Here is a 27135-nt window from a genome sequence, read left to right as displayed (position 1 = left end):
CTCTCAGATGCGGAGAGGCGAGTACGACCCACTTGCATGGGTTCTGGACAGTCACTGAAGGAGGTAGATGGTCTCCAGGTAGAGGTAGGGAGGCTGGGGGGGCTCAAGGCTTGGTGGCGTTCTCTCATCCTGTTGTCCAGACGAATAGCATGTGAGATGAGGGTTTCGAGGTCACTTGGGCATCCAATAGAGGCCAGACCGTCCTTGATGGGGTCAGACAGACCATGGTGGAAGGCTGACACCAGGGCAGTCTCGTTCCATCCACTTACTGCTGCGAGTGTTCGGAACGAGATGGCGTAATCTGCGACGCTTCCTCCTTGCCGGATGGACATGAGCTTTCGGGCTGCGTCGGTACTGATGTCTGCCTGATCGAAGACCCGAAGCATCTCTTCAGAAAACAGCTGGAAATCAAAGCACTCAGGTCCCTGTCTTTGCCAGATAGCAGTAGCCCAGGCTCGCGCCTTACCAGCTAATAAGGTGATCACAAAGGCAATCTTGCAGCGATCCGTAGTGTAGGTGGTAGGCTGAAGCTCAAAGGTGAGTTGACACTGGGTAAGGAACTCTCGGCACTCACTGTGCTTGCCGTCATACCTCTGTGGTGCAGGAAGGCTGGGTTCGCGAGGTGAAGAAGGCAGCATGGCAGGAGGCACTGGAGCAGGAGTGGGAGCTGGATCAGGAGCAGGAACTGGATCAGGAGCAGGAGATGCAGGCAGAGATGTCAGCTGTGCCAGGGTTTTCCCAATTTGCTGAAGCAGTTCCTCGTGGCGAGCAAGGGCCTCACGTTGGCTGGTGAGCGTACGTCCATGAGCGTCCATGGTCGCTCCGAAGCATGTCAAAGCTGCCATAATTCCCTGAAGGTTGGCCGGGTAGACAGTTGAAGCAGCCTCTGCTGAGTCGGTCATGACGGAGTCTTTCTGTTAGGGTTTTGCTGGGATTCGAACCTGGTTCGTTGGTGTGATGATCCAGCAAACCCCCACTAGGCCACCAGGGGAATGACTCAAATGCAGAGGCATGAGGCGGAAGTAGAAAAAGTAACAAAAGGTTTATTTATACTATGTACACTATATACAATCCAGGGCAAAACAAAAAACAAAAACAAAAACAAAGAGTATAATTCAAAAAGAAAAAGGCAAAAATGCAAAAGCTCAGAAGATCCACAAAACACAGTACAAAGGAAACTGGAGATAAACATAACAGCACAAAGACTCCGTGACAAGAGGACTGAACTCAGGGGTATAAATACACAAACTAATTAAGGACACAGGTGAAGATAATTAGGACTAACAGGCAATTAACAAAAACACAAAACACAGGAACAGTGGCGGCCTCTAGAGGCCAAAATAAACAAGACACGAAAAGGAAATAACAGCGGCCTCTAGAGGCCAAAACAGTCCAAGTCCTAACAGGAAAAGGCTACAAAACCATCTCTAAAGAGTTTGGACTCCACCAATCCACAGTCAGACAGATTGTGTACAAATGGAGGAAATTCAAGACCATTGTTACCCTCCCCAGGAGTGGTAGACCAACAAAGATCACTCCAAGAACAAGGCATATAATAGTCGGTGAGGTCACAAAGGACCCCAGGGTAACTTCTAAGCAACTGAAAGCCTCTCTCACATTGGCTAACGTTAATGTTCATGAGTCCACCATCAGGAGAACACTGAACAACAATGGTGTGCATGGCAGGGTTGCAAGGAGAAAGCCACTGCTCTCCAAAAAGAACATTGCTGCTTGTCTACAGTTTGCTAAAGATCACGTGGACAAGCCAGAAAGCTATTGGAAAAATGTTTTGTGGATGGATGAGCCCAAAATAGAACTTTTTGGTTGAAATGAGAAGCGTTATGTTTGAAGAAAGGAAAACACTGCATTCCAGCATAAGAACCTTATCCCATCTGTGAAACGTGGTGGTGGTAGTATCATGGTTTGGGCCTGTTTTGCTGCAGCTGAGCCAGGACGGCTTGCCATCATTAATGGAACAATGAATTCTGAATTATACCAGTGAATTCTAAAGGAAAATGTCAGGACATCTGTCCATGAACTGAATCTCAAGAGAAGGTGAATCATGCAGCAAGGCAACGACCCCAAGCACACAAGTCGTTCTACCAAAGAATGGTTAAAGAAGAATAAAGTTAATGTTTTGGAATGGCCAAGTCAAAGTCCTGACCTTAATCCAATCGAAATGTTATGGAAGGACCTGAAGCGAGCAGTTCATGTGAGGAAACCTACCAGCATCCCAGAGTTGAAGCTGTTCTGTACGGAGGAATGGGCTAAAATTCCTCCAAGCCGGTGTGCAGGACTGATCAACAGTTACCGCAAACGTTTAGTTGCAGTTATTGCTGCACAAGGGGGTCACACCAGATACTGAAAGCAAAGGTTCACATACTTTTGCCACTCACAGATATATAATATTGGATCATTTTCCTCAATAAATAAATGACCAAGTATAATATTTTTGTTCCATTTGTTTAACTGGGTTCTCTTTATCTACTTTTAGGACTTGTGTGAAAATCTGATGATGTTTTAGGTCATATTTATGCAGAAATAGAGAAAAATCTAAAGGGTTCACAAACTTTCAAGCACCACTGTATGCCTCTATTGCGTCTCATGGTTTTTTGCTTTAGTTATTTTTCTGGTTCATGGTTTTTTGCACTAGCGTTTTTGTCTTTGCCTGTCTCATGTTTTTGTCAAGTTTTTTGTCTCTTTTTTGAGTATTTTTTGCCATTTGTTTTTTTGTCCTGTTTGTTTACCATTTTGCCATGCTCTTTTTTCCCTGGATTAAATCATCTTATTTTTTGGATTACTGCCTGTGTTCTGCTTTTGGATCCTTATCTCACCACACCTCCACCACCCCTAACACTGATAGCTAATGAGGCACGTAGCACTGAGTTGGCTATAAGCTATGTATGATGAGTATGTATTTTTATTTTTTGCAAATTCGATAAATAAAAACTTTATACAAAACGTCCAACAAAATAATTTCCACTTAGAATGTAAACAAACCGGCGAAATGACAGGAGCAATTTGTGAAAAATGCTATAATAATGATTCTTGAAAAATTAAAAAAGATACTTTTATTGCATATTTTGTTGCTTTTTTGTATTTTTGGGGGTTTTGTTTTCGAGTAGAGTTTTTATTTCATCCTTGGTTGATTCAGCAACACGCTCTGCCATTTTGTTTTTCTCTACTCACAGAATATGAGCTGAAATCCTAGTAGTAGAGTAGCCAATTAGAACTCATATATATATATATATATATATATCATCTCATTATCTCTAGCCGCTTTATCCTTCTACAGGGTCGCAGGCAAGCTGGAGCCTATCCCAGCTGACTACGGGCGAAAGGCGGGGTACACCCTGGACAAGTCACCAGATTATCGCAGGGCTGACACAACCATTCACACTCACATTCACACCTACGGTCAATTTAGAGCCAGCACTTAGCCTAACCTGCATGTCTTTGGACTGTGGGGGAAACCAGAGCACCCGGAGGAAACCTGCACAGACACGGGGAGAACATGCAAACTCCACACAGAAAGGCCCTCGCCGACCACTGGGCTCGAACCCAGGACCTTCTTACTGTGAGGTGACACTGCTAACCACTACACCACCGTGCTGTGCTCTCTCTCTCTCTCTCTATTGCCAAAAGTATTTGCTCACCCATCCAAATTATCGGAATCAGGTGTTCCAATTACTTCCATAGCCACAGGTGTATAAAATCAAGCACCTAGGCATGCAGACTGTTTTTACAGTTTGGAGCTGGCCCCTTCCTCTTCCAACATGACTGTGCACCAGTACACAAAGCAAGGTCCATAAAGACATGGATGACAGAGTCTGGTGTGGATGAACTTGACTGGCCTGCACAGAGTCCTGACCTCAACCCGATAGAACACCTTTGGGATGAATTAGAGCGGAGACTGAGAGCCAGGCCTTCTTGCCCAACATCAGTGTGTGAACTCACAAATGCGCTTCTGGAAGAATGGTCAAAAATTCCCATAAACACACTCCTAAACCTTGTGGACAGCCTTCCCAGAAGAGTTGAAGGTGTTCTAGCTGCAAAGGGTGGACCGACGTCATATTGAACCCTATGGATTAGGAATGGGATGCTCATATGTGAGTCAAGGCAGGTGAGCGAATACTTTTGGCAATATAGTGTATACACACACACACACACACACACACACACACACACATATATATATATATATATATATATATATATGTGTGTGTGTGTGTGTGTGTGTGTGAGTAGTAGTATTATTGAAAATCCAAAACCTGAGGATAGGTCAAAGTAAACACCCATCGATCCAGTTTTCAAAATTTTTATGGAACAGTATTCCTAAGTTTAGGGCTGATGTAAGGCAAAGCATCTTCTGCCACCATCTGAGCTGCGAGTGATCCACAGAATAATCATCAATAAAACCTGATATGGAGGAATAAAATTATTTTCAAATAACAGCACATACTTTTATCTGGTTGTAGAGTCATTTAACCTTATGAAACCTCTGTGAAAAAGAAGTCTGTTTCTGTTCTCACTTGTCATAGCAGATATAAACAGTTGTTCCCTCACCTGCCTCTCTTTTTCTCTTTTGTAAAGTTAATAATTAGTTAAAATAAGTTAAAACACAAAACAACAACAACAACAACAACAAAAATAACAAAATCATAGTTTGCCATGTTGCAGAGAAACCTGAAAAACCTCCATCCTGAAGATTCGTATCAGAAAATAAAGTTATAGCTTTACCTCTGACTCTTAGAAAGTGCTAACACCGGAGACTCTGTCTATAATGTGGAAGTGAAATAAACATCTCCTTCAAGAAAACTTCACCAAATCAACAATTACACATTCCTTAATCTGGTTATGAGGAGCGTTTCTTCTATAAATACTATTATTCTAACCATATTCACTGGATAGGAGCAATCACGCACTCTGATTCTGACTTGACTACTAGGATATCAGCTCATATACTGTGAGTAGAGAAAAACAAAGTGGCAGAGCGTGTTGCTGAACCAACCGAGGATGAAATAAAAATTCTACTCGAAAACAAAACCCTAAAAAATACAAAAAAGCAACAAAATATGGAATAAAAGTATTTGATGGTAAGAAATATTCACCATCAGTTTAGAGCCACCAATTATCCTAACCTGCATGTCTTTGGACTATGGGGAAACCCACACAGACACCGGGAGAACATGCAAACTCCACGCAGAAAGGTCCCTGTCAGCCACTGGGCTTGAACCCAGAACCTTTGTGCTGTGAGGCAACAGTGCTAACCTCTTCTCCACCGTGCCACCCTTTAAAAGAAACAGAAATAGCTAAAAGGATATATCCCCCCCCATTCTCTCCTGTTCCACACTCCACCCCAGTCAGTAGTGGTAATGCACCTTTAAGTTGGTTTGCCAACTGCCAAGAAACCCTAAAGAAGAAAAAACAACATGGCAGAGTGTGTTGCTGAACCAACTGAGGACGAAATAAAAACTCTACTTGAAAACAAAACCCCAAAAATATAGAAAAGCAACAAAATATGGAATAAAAGTATTTGATGGTAAGAAATATCTTTTTTTTTAATTTTCAAGAATTATTATTATTATAGCATTTTTCACAAATTGGTCCTGCCATTTTGCCGATTTGTTTACATTCTAAGCGGAAATTATTTTGTCGGATGTTTTGTTTCAAGTTTTTTATTTATTGAATTTGCAAAAAATAAGATAAAAATGCTCTGTTTCTCAAAATCCAGTGAATATGGAAAGAATAAAACAGTTATTCCACTCAATCTCGTCGTACATGGATTACAGACAACTCGGTGCTATGCGCCTCGTCGGCTATCAGATCATGTACGACTTGATTTCATGGAATAACTGTTAAATTGGGGCGGCATGGTGGTGTAGTGGTTAGCGCTGTCGCCTCACAGCAAGAAGGTCCGGGTTCGAGCCCCGTGGCTGGCGAGGGCCTTTCTGTGTGGAGTTTGCATGTTGTCCACGTGGGTGTGCTCCGGTTTCCCCCACAGTCCAAAGACATGCAGGTTAGGTTAACTGGTGACTCTAAATTGACCGTAGGTGTGAGTGTGAATGGTTGTCTATGTGTCAGCCCTGTGATGACCTGGCGACTTGTCCAGGGTGTACCCCGCCTTTCGCCCGTAGTCAGCTGGGATAGGCTCCAGCTTGCCTGCGACCCTGTAGAACAGGATAAAGCGGCTAGAGATAATGAGATGAGATGAGACTGTTAAACTGCCAATTAGCTACAATGACAAATATCACATATTTAATCAAGCAAGTGTCTCAAGAACTGTGATCAGGAATCTGATGTACTTTTATAGATATGTGTTTCTGTTTTTGTAAACGCCACCTCCTGAGCCCTCGGTCGAATGATCCTTTCTTCCAGCAGATAAAGCCTTGTGTTCAATAAGTAGCTTCTCATTTATCAGTCAGCGCACAAACTGTGATATTTTCCGAAGAGAGTTAAGCGCCTACGAGAAAATAAAAAGTAAGTCCATAGGAGGACAATAATGGACTTATGGCGCCAAATAAAACAGCAGCATCTCTTTTTCTTTCTGTACCTCTCTCGATCTCCCCTTCTCTCACACTCTTTCTCTCTCACGTCTTGTCAACAGCCTGTTTTTCCTCGGAGCGCCGCAGAGCCCAGGGGTTGTGTTATGACAGAGATTCTTTTGTTTGGATTATGAGACAGCAGCGAGAGGAACAACAGTCCACTGCACTGTTTTCATTGACAGAGGAACAATATTTTCATAAGGTGTTTCTCATCTCCTTCCGCTGGCTGATCAGAGAGAGACGACTGATTGAGACATGCAGGATCCATTTGCAACCCACACAAACACACTTCCTCGCCCTCCACGTCTTGGAGCGCTCTTCTTAAAGCACTCGAAGTGTGTGGTTTGCTCAGAAGAGCATTAGCTAATGCATCTGATAATTAGCTATAATAAGCAACGGCCAAAGTTAGCATTAAACGCCACAATGGGTATTATGTTTGCAGTGGCTTCGTGACATATTCCCACAGATTCATGTTTCATAATCAGTTTTCGGAGAGACAAGATGTACATAGAGGCCAAAATAGTTGAGGATTGAATGCTGTTGGCAAACCTGATACACTTATTATCCACTTAAGCTCAGGGATTATCATGTAGCAATTATATCTTATCATTTTACTATTTTATAACTGCTACGAGTTTCACAGTATCTCTTGTAAAACTAGCTGTCGGATTGAAAACAGGGAGGAATGTAAAAGTCAGGTTTAAGAGTTTTTTTTTTTCCCTAATTGTGGAATGTAGATTTGAAATCTTGCTCTTGATATAACTGATGCCTTTGGGCTATAATGAGACAATCGCTAAAACCTGATTGGTGGTATAGTGTGTATGTGATGCCGACTCACAGCTCCAGAGTCCTCAGTTCATTCCCCAGCTCAGGTTGCTGTTTGTGTACGTTTGGGTTTTCTCTGGGTTCTTGGGTTTCCTCCGACTTTTGAAAAACATGCCGATTGGCAAACGGAGATCCGCCTTGTGCCTCAGGATGTCACTTGATATGACACGATTTTGACTCACAAGCCAATGAGCTGATATTTGACTCTACGTATAATCTGCTTCCACACATTATACAGTAATATGATTTGAGTTAAGTTACTGATCGTGTCGATCAGTAACTTAAATCATATTACTGTATAATTTTGATCCTATAATTTCAGCCTATTTTGATCAAAGTCTGGCGCTAATCATGATAAAGATTTTAAAAGTGGTGCTTGAAAGTTTGTGAACCCTTTAGAATTTTCTATATTTCTGCATAAATATGACCTAAAACATCATCAGATTTTCACACAAGTCCTAAAAGTAGATAAAGAGAACCCAGTTAAACAAATGAGACAAAAATATTATACTTGGTCATTTATTTATGGAGGAAAATGATCCAATATTACATATCTGTGAGTGGCAAAAGTAAGTGAACCTCTAGGATTAGCAGTTAATTTGAAGGTGAAATTAGAGTCAGGTGTTTTCAATCAATGGGATGACAATCAGGTGTGAGTGGGCACCCTGTTTTATTTAAAGGACAGGGATCTATCAAAGTCTGATCTTCACAACACATGTTTGCGGAAGTGTATCATGGCATGAACAAAGGAGATTTCTGAGGACCTCAGAAAAAGTGTTGTTGATGCTCATCAGGCAGGAAAAGGTTACAAAAATATCTCTAAAGAGTTTGGACTCCACCAATCCACAGTCAGACAGATTGTGTACAAATGGAGGAAATTCAAGACCACTGTTACCCTCCTCAGGAGTGGTCGACCAACAAAGATCACTCCAAGAGCAAGGCGTGTAATAGTTGGCGAGGTCACAAAGGACCCCAGGGTAACTTCTAAGCAACTGAAGGCCTCTCTCACATTGGCTAATGTTAATGTTCATGAGTTCACCATCAGGAGAACACTGAACAACAATGATGTGCATGGGAGGGTTGCAAGGAGAAAGCCACTGCTCTCCAAAAAGAACATTGCTGCTCGCCTGCAGTTTGCTAAAGATCACATGGACAAGCCAGAAGGCTATTGGAAAAATGTTTTGTGGACGGATGAGACCAAAATAGAACTTTTTGGTTTAATTGAGAAGCGTTATGTTTGGAGAAAGGAAAACACTAGATTCCAGCATAAGAACCTTATCCCATCTGTGAAACATGGTGGTGGTAGTATCATGGTTTGGGCCTGTTTTGCTGCATCTGGGCCAGAACGGCTTGCCATCATTGATGGAACAATGAATTCTGAATTATACCAGCCAATTCTAAAGGAAAATGTCAGGACATCTGTCCATGAACTGAATCTCAAGAGAAGGTGGGTCATGCAGCAAGACAACGACCCTCAGCACACAAGTCATTCTACCAAAGAATGGTTAAAGAAGAATAAAGTTAATGTTTTGGAATGGCCAAGTCAAAGTCCTGACCTTAATCCAATTGAAATGTTGTGGAAGGACCTGAAGTGAGCAGTTCATGTGAGGAAACCCACCAACATCCCAGAGTTGAAGCTGTTCTGTACGGAGGAATGGGCTAAAATTCCTCCAAGCTGGTGTGCAGGACTGATCAACAGTTACCGGAAACATTTAGTTGCAGTTATTGCTGCACAAGGGGGTCACACCAGATACTGAAAGCAAAGGTTCACATACTTTTGCCATTCACAGATATGTAATATTGGATCATTTTCCTCAATAAATAAATGACCAAGTATAATATTTTGTCTCATTTGTTTAACTGGGTTCTCTTTTTTTATTACCTTTATTGGTGTACATCATATACTTATCAACAATCACCTAAATTGATACGAAAATTATCTATGGTAACTCCAGAACAATTTTGGATTGTCTTTGAAAGTCACAAGGAAAGAAAAAATAAAAAGAAGCAGGTCAAAAAGGAAAGGTACAAACGGGACATAAAGTCCCATGCAAGACACCGTCCAGATAAAACCTAAAAATAATACTTAAAAAAATAAAATAGAAAAAAAAATTCTAAACATTCCATAAGCTACTGTTGCCAATGGCAACCACAATTGCGGGCCAAGCCCCAAGTACAAACATTATTGGCATCAAAAACATTAATCAGTACGTCTTTATAGACTTTAATGATAGCAGTCTTAAAGGTCTTTATACTTAGAAAATCAGTTGGTTGTATTGATTTACAAATTAAAGTCAATAATTTAATACTACGATTAAAGAAAGAGGCCTGAAAAGTAACTGATTTGCATAAGGGCGTTTCTAAGTATTTTACTTCACGAGATGGATTTAATCGTCGAGTACGACCATGACTTACACTCTCAATAAAACTAATATATGCCTTATAATGCCTTATAAAGAAAAACTAAATATTTGACCTCACGGTCATAGGTAAGTGGTAGCAACTCCAATTTGATCAGTTTTTCTTTATATGAAAGTTCACCTTGTTTGAGTCTTTATCTACTTTTAGGACTTGTGTGAAAATCTGATGATGTTTTAGGTCATATTTATGCAGAAATATAGAAAATTCTAAAGGGTTCACAAACTCTCAAGCACCACTGTACAATTAAATCACCTTGCTAGCCTTTTCACACACACACACACACACGGATATTAATTATTTTAACACACCAGTTGTTTGTTATTTTGTGATAATAATCAACTTTGCATCATAAAGTCATAAGTCCTTCCCACGCCAGGACCTGGTCTTCCCAGGCAGTTTCCCATCCCAGTACTAACCAGGCCCTTGAGGTGCATCAGGCGGCAATCTCTGTTTCCATAGCCCTTGCTCAGCCTCTCACCTATACAGCTAGGGTAACAGTGGGGGGCTAGTCCTCTGGTAACCGCGAGAGTTTGACTCACCACTCGCATCTGTATTACAGTGTGCCTTGCCAGTCAGCAGTAGGTACCATTTTTATGAGTAGAACTCGCTATCTCCCAATCGAGACATGGACACGCTAACCACTAGGCCAACTTGTGGTATCAATTATCAATTAATTACCCTACCTCTAGACTAGCCAGTCCTAGATGGCTATGATATGCACTTACACAAACAAGCACAGCCAACATTTCATGAACTGCATTCAAAGGTTAGAAAATGCCAACAAAACCTCAACATTCATGTATTTGGTGTCTTGTCCGGTCACTTGCATACTCTTCATATTCAGGACCAGACTCAGGTCAAAGGTCAGCCCTTGAGGCCACTCCGTTTTCCATCACCTGGATAAAAGGTATCTAATGAGACATAAACAACGCAAGAATAACAATACAAGAGCTCTGCTATCCACGTCTTAACATCTTAAAGCGAGACTGCCTTTCGATTTCATAAAATCGGTGAAATTTAATTCCCTCGGAAATGTGGTCATTGTGATATATGTTTATTTCTGTAATATCTCACAAAATATCAGAAGTTATTTAATTTTAGGGGATTAAAGCAAATAATGTGCAGTCAAGCAGACAGAGGAAGTCAATGTGTGTGTATGCACATGCACAGGTTTACCTTTGACCGTGCACTGATAGTTCCATCATTCTGTCGCTAAACGAATAGCTGATCACACCGAGGTGCTCACTGAGCGCCGATATTTATTAGTTTGGTCCTGCGTTTCCTTTCCTTCATATATAACATAATGTCTTTTCTTCTCACTTCTCACTTTCTGTTACTGTAGTCGGTCTTTCACGTTTCTTTTGCACACTCGCGTCTTCCATTTTTCTCTCCTGTTTCAAATTTGTATCCCGTAATGCCTTGCATGAATGGGGAAAGCCCACTACGTGATGCATGATGTATGTAGTATCTTGTATTGGGTCATGGTGAAGCAGGAAAAAATAGCGCAGAATTTAGGGCTACGTGGAGATAAATTAATTAATTATTCTGTTAAAAAATGAATAAAATTGGAAGTCTGTGATTCAAATTCAGTAGCTTTCAGTCACTAAACAAAAATAATTGGGTGTCGGGGAAAATTCTTTAAAGCAGTCTACCTTTAACAGTTGAACTTTTTAACACCGGCCTCAGAAAAGCATCATAAGCAAATACTTGTCTTTGAAATGGTGCTGAATATATGGCTTAGGAAATCCTACCACCTAGTGGAGAGAAGACTCATAACTACAAACAGAGTTTGGTTTCGTAATAATGACACATGCTGAATGTTATTCATAGTAAACCCTGCCCAAAAGCAGCATGTGAGCAAGAATATTTCCTGTCCACCAAAAATAAACCTGCCCTGTTTCTAAAATAGTGCCCTACTCCCTGTTCACTATAAATGTCAAAGTGTACTATTGATATTCTCTGCCTTCTAGGGGACATCATTCATGGGCATACTGGATGTTTGTCATAGCTACAGACTGGCACAGGGTCCAAAATAGTTTTGAGATGATGATGATGATGATGATGATGATCTTTTAATACAAAAAAATACTGCATTGTAAATATGAAGCCAATTAAAACTATAAACAACTTTATCACGAATCTTTATAGATTTAATCACTTTCTGAAATCAAGAGGATCGACCCCAATTAATAATATCCTTAAAAGAAATCTATCTCTATGAGAAATCTATATGGTGACCATGAGGCTAGGGGAAGCTATGGCCTAATGTTTAGAAAAGCACCTTTGGGACCAAAAGGTTGCTGGTTCAATTCCCTGGACTAGCAGGAATGGCTGAAAGGCCCTTGAGCAAGGCCCCTAACTGCTCCCCAGGCTGCTCTAGGTATGTTGTATGTCACTCTGGATAAGAGCATCTGCGAAATGCCATGAATATGGTGTCTAATATTTTATATAAACATTAATTTCTGCATATAAATTGCTCGTTATTACAGTGTCAGAAACAGGGGTACAGCAGGAGCCCATTTCCGTCCCTCAAGGTACAATCTGTACTAACGCACCCCCAAGGGCTCATTATTGGACCTCAAGGTAACTATGTGTACAAAGGGCCAAAAAGCTACGTATATGTTCCTAAGTGGTATATAAAGGGTACAAATACATACCTTAGACTAGGGTCCTGCTCCAGTTACAAGCTGTTGTACCCCTAAAGGTGCAATAATATATTTTATTTTCTGAGAGTGTACAGTATTAAGTTGTTGTACAATACACTACCGTTCAAAAGTTTGGGGTCACCCAGACAATTTTGTGTTTTCCATGAAAAGTCACACTTTTATTTACCACCATAAGTTGTAAAATGAATAGAAAATATAGTCAAGACATTTTTCTGGCCATTTTGAGCATTTAATCGACCCCACAAATGTGATGCTCCAGAAACTCAATCTGCTCAAAGGAAGGTCAGTTTTATAGCTTCTCTAAAGAGCTCAACTGTTTTCAGCTGTGCTAACATGATTGTACAAGGGTTTTCTAATCATCCATTAGCCTTCTGAGGCAATGAGCAAACACATTGTACCATTAGAACACTGGAGTGAGAGTTGCTGGAAATGGGCCTCTATACACCTATGGAGATATTGCACCAAAAACCAGACATTTGCAGCTAGAATAGTCATTTAGCACATTAGCAATGTATAGAGTGGATTTCTGATTAATTTAAAGTGATCTTCATTGAAAAGAACAGTGCTTTTCTTTCAAAAATAAGGACATTTCAAAGTGACCCCAAACTTTTGAACGGTAGTGTATGTTACAATAATAAAGTATAAAAGGTCTATATAGTAAAATGTATTCAATAATACAAAGCACAGAGGTTTCGTCAGAAAGGTTTTTAATGTTAAAACAGACTCTATACACAATCTCTTATTTTATTTGCCAACAAATTTGAAAACAAAGGTGAGAACATTGTGACAGACTTGAATCATACTGGCTGTCATTATACACCATCACCAAAATACATCTGAATTTTTACAATTTCATCAAAAAACAAGTCAAATTTCAGCAAAGTTTTTTTTTTTTTAAATTTCTCCTGAGTGGGAAAATTAATTTTTTTTTATTTATTTCTTTTTCTTCAGAGCTCAGATGTCAATTTCAGTTGTCATTGCCATGTTTTTATACTTTGACATTTAATACAATGTTGCTTTAAATTTTGATTTTTAAAGAAAATGGATATGTTCTTAATCCTGAGTATCTGTTGTTATTTTGTGAATTCTTACCTTTAAATAACTTCATTGTAACTTAAGGTACAAAACACTTAAGTTGTCTATTGGTAGTGTGCATGAGGTAAGGGTTCGGGCTAGAAAACTAATAGTATACCTAGAAGGGTCATTGCAGTATACTTCAAAACTAAAACTAAAAGTGGACTAGATGTACCGTATATAACCAGTAACTAATAGTATATTTCCAATATGCTATAAAGTATACTTTTATAAACTAAAAAGTGGACTAGAAGTATAACACAAATACGGTAAACTCATAGTATACAGTGTTGCTTGAAAGTTTGTGAACCCTTTAGAATTTTCTCTACTTCTGCATAAATATGACCTAAAACATCATCAGATTTTCACACAAGTCCTAAAAGTAGATAAAGAGAACCCAATTAAACAAATGAGACAAAAATATTATACCTGATCATTTATTTATTGAGGAAAATGATCCAATATTTCATATCTGTGAGTGGCAAAAGTATGTGAACCTTTGCTTTCAGTATCTGGTGTGACCCCCTTGTGCAGCAATAACTGCAACTAAACGTTTGTGGTAAACAGAGTTGATCAGTCCTGCACACCGGCTTGGAGGAATTTTAGCCCATTCCTCCATACAGAACAGCTTCAACTCTGGGATGTTGGTGGGTTTCCTCACATGAACTGTTCGCTTCAGGTCCTTCCACAACATTTCGATTGGATTAAGGTCAGGACTTTGACTTGGTCATTCCAAAACATTAACTACTCCAATTGAAATGTTGTGGAAGGACCTGAAGCAAGCAGTTCATGTGAGGGAACACACCAGCATCTCAGAGTTGAAGCTGTTCTGTTTTACTGGGTTCTCTTTATCTACTTTTAGGACTTGTGTGAAAATCTGATGATGTTTTAGGTCATATTTATGCAGAAATATAGACAATTCTAAAGGGTTCACAAACTTTCAAGCACCACTGTATATCCAGTAAACTATGAAGTATGCTTTTGTAAACTAAAGAGTGGACTACAAGTATAGAACTAGTAAACTATTAGTATATAAATTTACTTGTGGTATTTTTTTCTTTTTTTCGGCCTCCATCCATCTACGTAGACGATGGTAGGTTGCTCCTTGTGCAGCATCTGTGGTGGCTGTAGAGTCCAATTCTTGAATGACAGTCCTTATTGCAGATGGAGCAGATGAAGTCTGTGTCGTGATGTGGTGTTTTTTTCCTTCTGTTTTTGGCCTCTGTGCTCTAATGGAGTGGCCTTTCCATGGCGCAACACATCTGGGCAAGTTTATGGAGGTCCTGTGTTGCCCCAGCAATCTCATTAGCGTAATCCAGAGGAAAGCAAATCAGTACGTCTGGTACCAGTTTGGTTGCAGGATTTGCCGAGAAGACTGACAAATAGACAAGTCTCACCGCCTGTGGGGCTCCACTCCAATTTTTCTGTCAGGGTTGTTTCCCTTAGCCTTCTGCTATCCCTAGCACTCACAAGGCAGTGAGACCCCATGGGGGTTTGGGTGGTGCAGGTGCTATTAGCCAGCAGCAGCTCCCCTGGGATCCATCCCACCATGGTTGAACCTGCCAGGAATAGGGGGAACCTAACAGGATGGTAACAGGCCTGATGGTTCGCCACCATGCTCCTGATGGTATCGCAATCCAGGGTCATTGCTGTAGCCGTTGCCCGGGGAATATCATTAGGAGGTTAGCACTCTGACTTAATCCCCACTTGTGGTATACTTGCAGTACAAAATAAAAAATACTAGTTGTATACTCAGAGTTTACTTCTCTTAGACTTAAAGTATACTTTTAATAAACTAAAAGTGGGCCAATTTAGTCCCAAGAAGTATTAGATTAGTTTACTTACAAGTATACTGTAAGTACATTGATATAAGTATACTTGGTATACAAAAGTATACTTAAGGAAATATACTTTAACTTTACTTAAGTGTACTTAATAAAATAAACTTGAAGTATACTTCTTTTTGATAAGGGTGACTGGGTCTGACTGAGCATCTCTAAAATGTCATATCCTGTGAGGTGTTCTTGGTATGCAGTGGTTAGTACCTCCCAAAAGTGGTCCAAGGATCCAAAAGACAACCGGTGAACTGGCGACAGGGTTATGGGTGTTGAAGGCTCATTGATTCGCACTGGGCACGAAGGCTAGAACATATGGTCCAATCCAGAAGAACAGAAGAGCTACTGTAGCACAAACTACTGAAAAAGTTAATGCTGGCTAAAACAGAAAGGTGTCTGCATTTCAAACTTGATGTCAAACTGTTGTCTCGTTCCAACTGTCAACTGTCCAACAAGCTAGTGGACTAATAAAACTGTTTGAACTAGCTTTATATGAAACTGTTGTGAATATTTTCAGTAAAACGTGTGAGAAGATAGTCTCTTATTTTTAAAAAGTGAATGAAAAATAAGTGCTGGATAAAAACCCATCTATCTTATGTAAATAAAGATAAAGAGTTTGGTTCCAAAACGCTATATATCCAATTCCATTCCAATCACTTTTTCTGATTACGGGAAGTGATAAAAGGAAAACCACTGTATCCTGTTTTAAAATGTATTGACGAACTCCTTAATGATAATAAACTTCAAAAATGAAATCCAGAACTAATTAACAGCTTTTAACTGAACCAAGTAATTATTATTTTTGTCAAGTCGCTACATATCCACGCCACGGCATTTTCCCCCAAAATGCTACATAGCCCTTTCTATTTAAAGTGCATTTAACTGTGTTCTTTCATGACAGATTATTTTATTTTATAGATTATTTTATGGGCAGCATGGTGGTGTAGTGGTTAGCGCTGTCACAGCAAGAAGGTCCGGGTTCGAGCCCCGTGGCCGGTGAGGGCCTTTCTGTGTGGAGTTTGCATGTTGTCCACGTGGGTTTGCTCCGGTTTCCCCCACAGTCCAAAGACACCGTAGGTGTGAGTGTGAATGGTTGTCTATGTGTCAGCCCTGTGATGACCTGGCGACTTGTCCAGGGTGTACCCCGCCTTTCGCCTGTAGTCAGCTGGGATAGGCTCCAGCTTGCCTGCGACCCTGTAGAACAGGATAAAGCGGCTAGAGATGAGAGGAGATTATTTTATCAAAATTATTCAGAATTCAGCGTGAAATTGTCCAATAAATGCGAGAAGTGCCAAAGCAATTTCCTACTTCATGGGCACAGCCATCTTAGAAGACTTCATGCCAATGGCGGCCTCTGATTGGCCAAATGGATATGTCTGGTTTTGAGAAAAAACGGTGATGGTGCTTGTTGCGTTTTGGAATGAAAGGTCGTAATGCAGTGTGTAAATCAATGGCAGATATCGTATTTTGGTGAAAACCAAATATGGTACGAGCAAGATATGATAATTGCTGATGGTTTGGTGGCGGGAATTTCAATTTTTCAAATTTGGCGTTTATCGCGTTTTGGAACCAAACTCTTCAAATTTTGTTGCCCAGTGATCAAGTGTTTATGAAATATGTTGCCTTGCACTTACGATCGGGTTCCCTGTGGTGGTACACGTTCATTGTTCTTATGTACGGTCGCAAAAGCCATCAAAAATCGGGTCGATGCGTTACCATATTCTCTTAAGTATGGAGCTTGGCTCTGCTAAAAACAGTAATCATTGGCATTGTGATGTATATGACATATCAACATGTTGATTATTTTCCTCTAACAGCACACCCCCAAGTGTTTTATTCCTTAGATTGCCTACACTCATAGAAAATAAAGTACATTATTGTACCTTTAGCGGTACACTGGCTTGTCATTGGATCAGGACCTTCTAAGGTATGTATTTGTACCCTTTATATACTGCTCAGGAACATATATGTAGCTTTTTGGCCCCAAAAGGTGCACATAGTTACCTTGAGGTCCAGTAATGAGCCCTAGGGATTACAGTGTACAGTGGTGCTTGAAAGTTTGTGAACCCTTTAGAATTTTCTATATTTCTGCATAAATATGAACTAAAACATCATCATATTGTCACACAAGTCCTAAAAGTAGATAAAGAGAACCCAGTTAAACAAATGAGACAAAAATATTATACTTGGTCATTTATTTATTGAGGGCGGCACGGTGGTGTAGTGGTTAGCGCTGTTGCCTCACAGCAAGAAGGTCCTGGGTTCGAGCCCCGGGGCCGGCGAGGGCCTTTCTGTGTGGAGTTTGCATGTTCTCCCCGTGTCCGCGTGGGTTTCCTCCGGGTGCTCCGGTTTCCCCCACAGTCCAAAGACATGCAGGTTAGGTTAACTGGTGACTCTAAATTGACCGTAGGTGTGAATGTGAGTGTGAATGGTTGTCTGTGTCTATGTGTCAGCCCTGTGATGACCTGGCGACTTGTCCAGGGTGTACCCCGCCTTTCGCCCATAGTCAGCTGGGATAGGCTCCAGCTTGCCTGCAACCCTGTAGAAGGATAAAGCGGCTAGAGATAATGAGATGAGATGAGATTTATTTATTGAGGAAAATGATCCAATATTACATATCTGTGAGTGGCAAAAGTATGTGAACCTCTAGGATTAGCAGTTAATTTGAAGGTGAAATTAGAGTCAGGTGTTTTCAATCAATGGGATGACAATCAGGTGTGAGTGGGCACCCTGTTTTATTTAAAGAACAGGGATCTATCAAAGTCTGATCTTCACAACACATGTTTGTGGAAGTGTATCATGGCACGAACAAAGGAGATTTCTGAGGACCTCAGAAAAAGCGTTGCTGATGCTCATCAGGCTGGAAAAGGTTACAGAACCATCTCTAAAGAGTTTGGACTCCACCAATCCACAGTCAGACAGATTGTGTACAAATGGAGGAAATTCAAGACCATTGTTACCCTCCCCAGGAGTGGTCGACCAACAAAGATCACTCCATGAGCAAGGTGTGTAATAGTCGGCGAGGTCACAAAGGACCCCAAGGTAACTTCTAAGCAACTGAAGACCTCTCTCACATTAACATTAGCCAATGTTCATGAGTCCACCATCAGGAGAACACTGAACAACAATGGTGTGCATGGCAGGGTTGCAAGGAGAAAGCCACTGCTCTCCAAAAAGAACATTGCTGCTCATCTGCAGTTTGCTAAAGATCATGTGGACAAGCCAGAAGGCTACTGGAAAATGTTTTGTGGACAAATGAGATCAAAATAGAACTTTTTGGTTTCAATGAGAAGCGTTATGTTTGGAGAAAGGAAAGCACTGCATTCCAACATAAGAACCTTATCCCTTCTGTGAAACATGGTGGTGGTAGTATCATGGTTTGGGCCTGTTTTGCTGCATCTGGGCCAGGATGGTTTGCCATCATTGTTGGAACAATGAATTCTGAATTATACCAGCAAATTCTAAAGGAAAATATCAGGACATTTGTCCATGAACTAAATCTCAAGAGAAGGTGGGTCATGCAGCAAGACAATGACCCTAAGCATACAAGTCATTCTACCAAAGAATGGTTAAAGAAGAATAAAGTTAATGTTTTGGAATGGCCAAGTCAAAGTCCTGACCTTAATCCAATCGAAATGTTGTGGAAGGACCTGAAGCGAGCAGTTCATGTGAGGAAACCCACCAACATCCCAGAGTTGAAGCTGTTCTGTATGGAGGAATGGGCTAAAATTCCTCCAAGCCGGTGTGCAGGACTGATCAACAGTTACCACAAATGTTTAGTTGCAGTTATTGCTGCACAAGGGGGTCACACCAGATACTGAACGCAAAGGTTCACATACTTTTGCCACTCACAGATATGTAATATTGGATCATTTTCCTCAATAAATAAATGACCAAGTATAATATTTTTGTCTCATTTGTTTAACTGGGTTCTCTTTATCTACTTTTAGGACTTGTGTGAAAATCCGATGATGTTTTAGGTGATATTTATGCAGAAATATAGAAAATTCTAAAGGGTTCACAAACTTTCAAGCACCACTGTAGACTGTATCTTGGGGGACAGAAATGGACTCCTGCTGCACCCCTATTTCTCACGGTGCACTAATACAAGTAAATGTTCCTCAAACAGCCATCTCTAAGCATTTTAATAATGAAAAACATCACCCATGCAGACTTACTGTATATCAGCATGTCATCACTGTTTATACATTTCTATTATTTATTATTTTATTATTCTATCCACATTCACTGGAGATGAGTAATCACATGCTCTAATTGGCTACTCTACTCATAGCTCATATACCGTGAGTAGAGAAAAATACTTGACGTGGAGCACGTCAAGTCAGATATATCACTTTGTTATGAAGTATTTAAAAGAAACAGAAATCGCTAAAAGAATATAGTTTTTGCCCCCAATATCTCCTGTTCCACACTCCAGCCCAGTTGGTGGCGGTAACGTTTCCATTTCCGGTTGAGAGTACGCTGTGCGCATTCTGGCTGCCGCTTCTCACCGGAGCTTTTTATTTTATTTTCCTTTTTGTTTGTCTTTTTTGTGTTTGTGTAGTTTGCTTGTTTTTTGTTTGAGTGTTTTTGTCCGCCGGTTGTGGTGTAGCTCCAGACCCAGTTTTGGGTGTCGGTTCCCTCCAGGCCTTGGTTCGCCGTGGGTGATGCCTGTGCTCCTCGCTTTGGGCCACAGTGAGCTCGTTGCTCTTTTAACATCGGGGTTGTCCAGTGCTCTGTGCGGCGGTGCTTTAGTGTTTGGCGTGATGTTCCGAGCGATGTTGCTCGGTGGTGTTGCGGCAGCTGTGCAGATGGTTTGGGACATACCAGCGCTCTGCGTGGCGGTGCGTCTGTGCTTGCTTTGTGGATCCATGGCGCAGTGTTGCCCGGTGGTGTTGCAGCGGCTGTGCTGGAGGTGTGAGACTTGTTTTCGTTCACCTTTTGTTGGGACTGTGGCTGCTACACCATTGGAATGACATCCTGACCTTTATTTGGTGGACTTTTTTTCCTCCTGTCCTTATAATTGTAAAGTGACCTTGGGTATGAGAAAGGCGCTATATAAATCATTATTATTATTATTATTATTATTATTATAAATGCACCTTTAAGTTGGTTTGCCAACTGCCAAGAAATCCTAAAGAAGAAAAAAACAAAATGGCAGAGCGTGTTGCTGAACCAACCGAGGATGAAATAAAAACTCTAATTGAAAACAAAACCCCCCAAAATAAAAAAAGCAACACAATATGGAATGAAAGTATTTGATGGTAAGAACGTCTCATCTCATCTCATTATCTCTAGCCACTTTATCCTGTCCTACAGGGTTGCAGGCAAGCTGGAGCCTATCCCAGCTGACTACGGGTGAAAGGCGGGGTACACCCTGGACAAGTCGCCAGGTCATCACAGGGCTGACACATAGACACAGACAACCATTCACACTCACATTCACACCTACGCTCAATTTAGAGTCACCAGTTAACCTAACCTGCATGTCTTTGGACTGTGGGGGAAACCGGAGCACCCGGAGGAAACCCACGCGGACACGGGGAGAACATGCAAACTCCGCACAGAAAGACCCTCGCCGGCCACGGGGCTCGAACCCGGACCTTCTTGCTGTGAGGCGACAGCGCTAACCACTACACCACCATGCCGCCCTGGTAAGAATGCATCTTTTTTTAAACATTTTTCAAGAATTATTATTATCATCGTATTTTTCACAAATTGCTCCTGTCATTTCGCCCGTTTGTTTACATTCTAGGCGGAAATGATTTCTTCGGCCGTGTTGTATAAAGCTTTTATTTATCAAATTTGCAAAAAAATAAAAATGCTCTGCTTCTCAAAATCCAGTGAAGGTCGATAGAATATAACAGTTATTCCACTCAATCTTGTCGTACATGGCTTATCGTTAACTCAGTGCTATGCACCTCGTCAGCTATCAGCTCATGTACGACTCGATTTCGTGGAATAACTGTTAATTATATTCTGATTAATAAATGTAACTTAAAAAGATAAAAGACTGCAATAGGATTAAAGTGTTAAGTGACTTTTTATTCATGCCTTCATTCAATTCATTAAACACACACGCACGCACACACACACACACACACACACACACACACACACACACACACACACATATATAGATATTTTATGTATAAATTCACAGTCAATCCATATAAAAAAGGGAAATGTATACAATAACATCATTTACAAATACATAATTGAGAAACAGGATTAAAGGTTAAAGGTTAAAGGTTAAAGGAAGGTCCCTTTGACGCTTTCGATTATCGGTCATTCGGGCTTCTCTATACAACACTTATAATATATAAATGGTGACGTCACATACTTTCAAAAAAGGGTGCAATAAAAATACTGAACAAATACATGACGTGACGTGACGTAAGATGCGCATACAGAGCATGATAACTTTTTTTTAATGTACAGACATCTGCTACACTATGTTTGTGCACAAGTTATGCAGTTTAAATGGAAACTAATCTCTCTCGCGCTCTCTCTCTCTCTCTCTCGCTCTCTCTTTTTCAACACAGTACATGGATTCAGTAATAATATATCGCATTGAAAGGATTGTTACGGTCTCATATCTAATCCGTGTGAACACTCAGTCCATATCAAAGGTGTGCAAAAGTTTCTTTTTTTTTCCATCAGGAAATAAATCACTAAATGATATTTCGTGGATGGAATAGTTTGCTCGTTCACATTGAGGTTTATACCTTGTTAATTATCCGTCTGTGTGTGTGTGTGTGTGTGTGTGTGTGTGTGTGTGTGTGTGTGTGTGTGTGTGTGTTTTAAAGGAGAACCGAAGGCAAATTTTTTATTATCACAATTCTATTTATCATTTTATTAAATATAAGAATGCATTTTTGATCGCTATTTTGTCGCTGCTATAGCAAGTTATGAGTGTTTGAAATATGCTCTGTAATATATCAGTCCGTATGTCAAAGCGATGGCCGTAAACGAGATTCGTCGAGACCTGTGCAAGACATCGTAGGATGGAAGTAAAACGTACAGCGGAAATCAAAGTGACCGACATCTGCCAACGTTGTCAAAAGACGTGCGCCCTCTTTCGAATGCTGATGTGATCAAGCCGGAAGTTTTGTTTGTTTTGATAGCAATCAGGAAAGTTTGAAAAAAGTAGGCAGTAATCGTCATTTAAACTCGTTTTGTGCAATATTTTGTTTGGAAAACAGTTTTCAAAATGGCGGCACTGACACCTGGCTGACACTTCACGTTTCGAAGTCTCGCACAAATCTCGTGAAGATCGCACGGATAAGCGACGCCTGCCGTGGGCCAAACAAACTAAATTCAACACGGCTAAAAAACGAATAGGCCGATAAGTATAATATTTAATTGCAATTAGTTGTCAATACGAGTCACGATATAAGGTTACTAAAACCGAAAATGTAATTGAAGAACACGTTAATTAAGAAATAAAGCAAGTTTAAAAATGACTTCGGTTCTCCTTTAATTTGAATCTGGTCCTCATACTCTGATAAGAAACAAAAGAGTTCGGAGACGTGATCTGTATCTCAATTTTGTATCTCTGCCCTTGTTTTTTCACAGTTCGTGACTGATATTGATACAGTCGGAAAAAAAATACAACAATTTACATGAAGATTTCTTAAAACAAAACAAACTGGTGTAATACTTTTAAACTGGGTTTCTTATGTAATAGCTATTGCAATGAAATTACATATAAATGCTGATTATGATTGACATCGACATGCCCTGCAATATGCACTGGTATTATTGGATACTCTCTCTCTCTCTCTCTCTCTCTCTCTCGCTCTCCTCCTTCATACTGTGTAAGTCTAAGAATATGAGTGCATGATCAACAAGATCAGCTCCTTATACACAAATATATATAGATATAGGTATATAAATGTATTCTTCAGGATATAAACAGTAAAATCTGATCAGCACTCGGAGTCTTCGTTCATGACGAGACTTCATTTCCTCTCCTAATACCATGAGCACATTCAGGGAAAGGTCCAGCCTCTCCCAAGCCTCATACTGACTCTGGTTTCCTAAAACTGGTCCATCCATCCATCCATCCATCCATCCATCCATCCATCCATCCATGTGTGTGTGTGTGTGTGTGTGTGAGCATCTTCACACCAGGGCATGGCGGCGGCGGTGGAGTGCCAGGTGGTCCGAGCGGGAGAAGCTGCGCTCGCAGTCGCCACACTTGAACGGTTTGACCCCCGTGTGCTTGCGGTAGTGACGTGTGAGCTCATCCGAGCGTGCGAACTTCCACGTGCAGCCGTCCCACGTGCACTTATACGGCTTCTCACCTGAAACAGAGACAGAAGAAGAAGTGTGAGCGCGGTCATTTTCCGCTTTGCTTTTGAACCTGATGCGGACCTGATGTGGCGCTGTCTCTGTTCAGTTAACAGAAACCAATTAAAGGTGCCGTATGTCATTTTTTTTCTTTCTTTCCAGACCTGTAAGAATCACATCATGATAAAAAAAAGACATCGTAATAACATTACAACATTGCCCAGTTTCTTCATTTCAAGGCTTTGTTTTTTATTTTTCATTTTTCTGGCCCTGAAATGAGCTCCGCCTCTAGCCAGAACACAGTTGTTCAATATTGGCGCTTTTGCTTTACTTTGTGTACAATTTCCAGATGGCATCATCATCATCATCATCATCATCATCAATGAACCAAACAAGTTTCTACTGTCAGTTATCAAACGTTTAGAGACACTCTGACTGGCTGGAGTGCGGGATATCAAAGCCAAACATTTAAAAAAAAAAGTGATCTGTACACCAAAGAGAGGTGTGAGCAACGCACCAGGCACTAGAACAAGGTCTCTGGTTTGAACCTGAGCTCAGGTCGCGGCCCAAATTATAGTTGGAAAACTCTGTTATCTTGGTATGCATATTACTCAAGATATGCTAACTCTAATTCCCAGAATTCCCATCCAGAAGCCACACCCACTCACTCTAGCTCCTCCTTCCTCAGTGTGTTTACTCCTCATGTGTATGTTCACTCACTCTTCACTCGGTCTTGTTTTCATGTCTTCATCTTCATGTTATTCGTGCTCAGTTACAGTGGGCAAAAAAGTATTTAGTCAGTCACCAATTGTGCAAGTTCTCCCACTTAAAAAGATGAGAGAGGCCTGTAATTTTCATCATAGGTATACCTCAACTATGAGAGACAAAATGAGAAAAAAATCCAGAAAATCACATTGTCTGATTTTTAAAGAATTTATTTGCAAATTATGGTGGAAAATAAGTATTTGGTCAATAACAAAAGTTCATTTCAATACTTTGTTATATACCCTTTGTTGGCAATGACAGAGGTCAAACGTTTTCTGTAAGTCTTCACAAGGTTTTCACACACTGTTGCTGGTATTTTGGCCCATTCCTCCATGCAGATCTCCTCTAGAGCAGTGATGTTTTGGGGCTGTCGCTGGGCAACACGGACTTTCAACTCCCTCCAAAGATTTTCTATGGGGTTGAGATCTGGAGACTGGCTAGGCCACTCCAGGACCTTGAAATGCTTCTTACGAAGCCACTCCTTCGTTGCCCGGGCGGTGTGTTTGGGATCATTGTCATGCTGAAAGACCCAGCCATGTTTCATCTTCAATGCCCTTGCTGATGAAAGGAGGTTTTCACTCAAAATCTCACGATACATGGCCACATTCATTCTTTCCTTTACACGGATCAGTTGTCCTGGTCCCTTTGCAGAAAAACAGCCCCAAAGCATGACGTTTCCACCCCCATGCTTCACAGTAGGTATGGTGTTCTTTGGATGCAACTCGGCATTCTTTCTCCTCCAAACACGACAAGTTGAGTTTTTACCAAAAAGTTATATTTTGGTTTCATCTGACCATATGACATTCTCCCAATCCTCTTCTGGATCATCCAAATGCTCTCTAGCAAACTTCAGACGGGCCTGGACATGTACTGGCTTAAGCAGAGGGACATGTCTGGCACTGCAGGATTTGAGTCCCTGGCGGCGTAGTGTGTTACTGATGGTAGCCTTTGTTACTTTGGTCCCAGCTCTCTGCAGGTCATTCACTAGGTCCCCCTGTGTGGTTCTGGGATTTTTGCTCACCGTTCTTGTGATCATTTTGACCCCACGGGGTGAGATCTTGCGTGGAGCCCCAGATCGAGGGAGATTATCAGTGGTCTTGTATGTCTTCCATTTTCTAATAATTGCTCCCACAGTTGATTTCTTCACACCAAGCTGCTTACCTATTGCAGATTCAGTCTTCCCAGCCTGGTGCAGGTCTACAATTTTGTTTCTGGTGTCCTTTGACAGCTCTCTGGTCTTGGCCATAGTGGAGTTTGGAGTGTGACTGTTTGAGGTTGTGGACAGGTGTCTTTTATACTGATAACGAGTTCAAACAGGTGCCATTAATACAGGTAACGAGTGGAGGACAGAGGAGCCTCTTAAAGAAGAAGTTACAGGTCTGTGAGAGCCAGAAATCTTGCTTGTTTGTAGGTGACCAAATACTTATTTTACCGAGGAATTTACCAATTAATTCATTAAAAATCCTACAATGTGATTTCCTGGATTCTTTCCCCCCATTCTGTCTGTCATAGTTGAAGTGTACCTATGATGAAAATTACAGGCCTCTCTCATCTTTTTAAGTGGGAGAACTTGCACAATTGGTGGCTGACTAAATACTTTTTTGCCCCACTGTATGTGTTTTCTTTGAATTTCTTTTCTCTTTTTTTTTGGTTGTTGTTGTGCTCCTCGTATTTATGATTTTAGTCCTTTTACCTGGTCGTTAAAATATATTTCTGGCCCTAACTTGAGTACATGTCACTACACATAGTGTAACTTTAATTTGTTTAGAGACAGTTGAATTAAAAGTAACAGTGTTGAATTAATACTCAGCGTTTTTTTTCTCTCTCTCTCAGACTCACCGGTGTGTGTCCTCCTGTGGGCTTTGAGGTGAGAGCTCTTGGTGTAAACCTTACTGCAGCCCTCAAACTCACAGCGGTGGATGCGTCTCCTCTTGGTGTCAGGAGACTCGGGCCGCCTCGACCTTCGCATGCTCTCGATGCTGAACGGCAACATGGAGCTGCAACGACAACGTTTTAAAAAAATCATCACTATACATCATCCATATCATCAGTAAAGCAGAACAGGGCTTCGAACTACATGTGTGAGGGGCAGAGAGAGTAAATGGTTCAGGGGCTGGAGTTTACAGACGATGCTGAGAAGCGCTTTGGCTTGAAGTCGGGCTAAACCTCATCTCAAGACTGTATAAAACCGGTAAAGGTGAAGGAGAGCATACACATGGTGAAAATAAATAAATAAAGACAGATAACGGAGGAAAAGAAACAAAAGGGAAAAAACAGGTGAGGCAGCGCAGGTCATGCTGACATCACTGTGAAATCACTGATCATTTTTACATAAAGTGAAAAAATGGACAATGAAGGAAGACAAAATAAAGAGAAGAGAGAAAGAAAAATAAAGGAAATAAAGGGAGAAAGGAAAAAAAACACCCCAAAGACAAAAAAAGAAAAGAGTGTGAAAATGAGGAGAACAAAGAAGAAGAGAGAATGGAAGGCAGAGGCGATTCTAGAGTCTGTTGTGGCCCCAAGCAAAAATTTCCAGGGGGCCCTTCTGACCAGTGTTCATCACCAATATGTTATAAATAATCTGACGCCAACAAAAAATGTATGAAACCAAAGTTTTTTAAATTCCAAATGTGAAAATACAATGGTAAAGAACAATAAAAACAATAAAAAACAAAATAAATAAGCCCTTGGGCCCTGACTCTCGGGGGG

At 40.8% G+C, this 27135-nt stretch overlaps 1 protein-coding gene across 1 annotated transcript in view; it reads right to left on the bottom strand.

The window, feature by feature from the left end:
• Positions 1–21390: 21390 nt before the first annotated feature.
• klf12a (Kruppel like factor 12a) overlaps positions 21391–27135 on the bottom strand; it is a 42043-nt gene continuing 36298 nt past the window's right edge. Inside the window, exons 5-6 of the mRNA XM_060899020.1 lie at positions 26266–26423; positions 21391–23675 (exon numbers count right to left, since the gene is read on the bottom strand). Coding sequence (XP_060755003.1) covers positions 23494–23675; positions 26266–26423 — 340 coding nt within the window. The 3' untranslated portion in view covers positions 21391–23493. The remainder of the gene's footprint in view (positions 23676–26265; positions 26424–27135) is intronic.

Source organism: Neoarius graeffei, chromosome 18 (assembly GCF_027579695.1).
Source record: "Neoarius graeffei isolate fNeoGra1 chromosome 18, fNeoGra1.pri, whole genome shotgun sequence".
Lineage (NCBI taxonomy): Eukaryota > Metazoa > Chordata > Actinopteri > Siluriformes > Ariidae > Neoarius > Neoarius graeffei.
The sequence above is the reverse complement of the archived record's forward strand: the minus strand, read 5'-3'. Positions and strand labels throughout refer to the sequence as shown.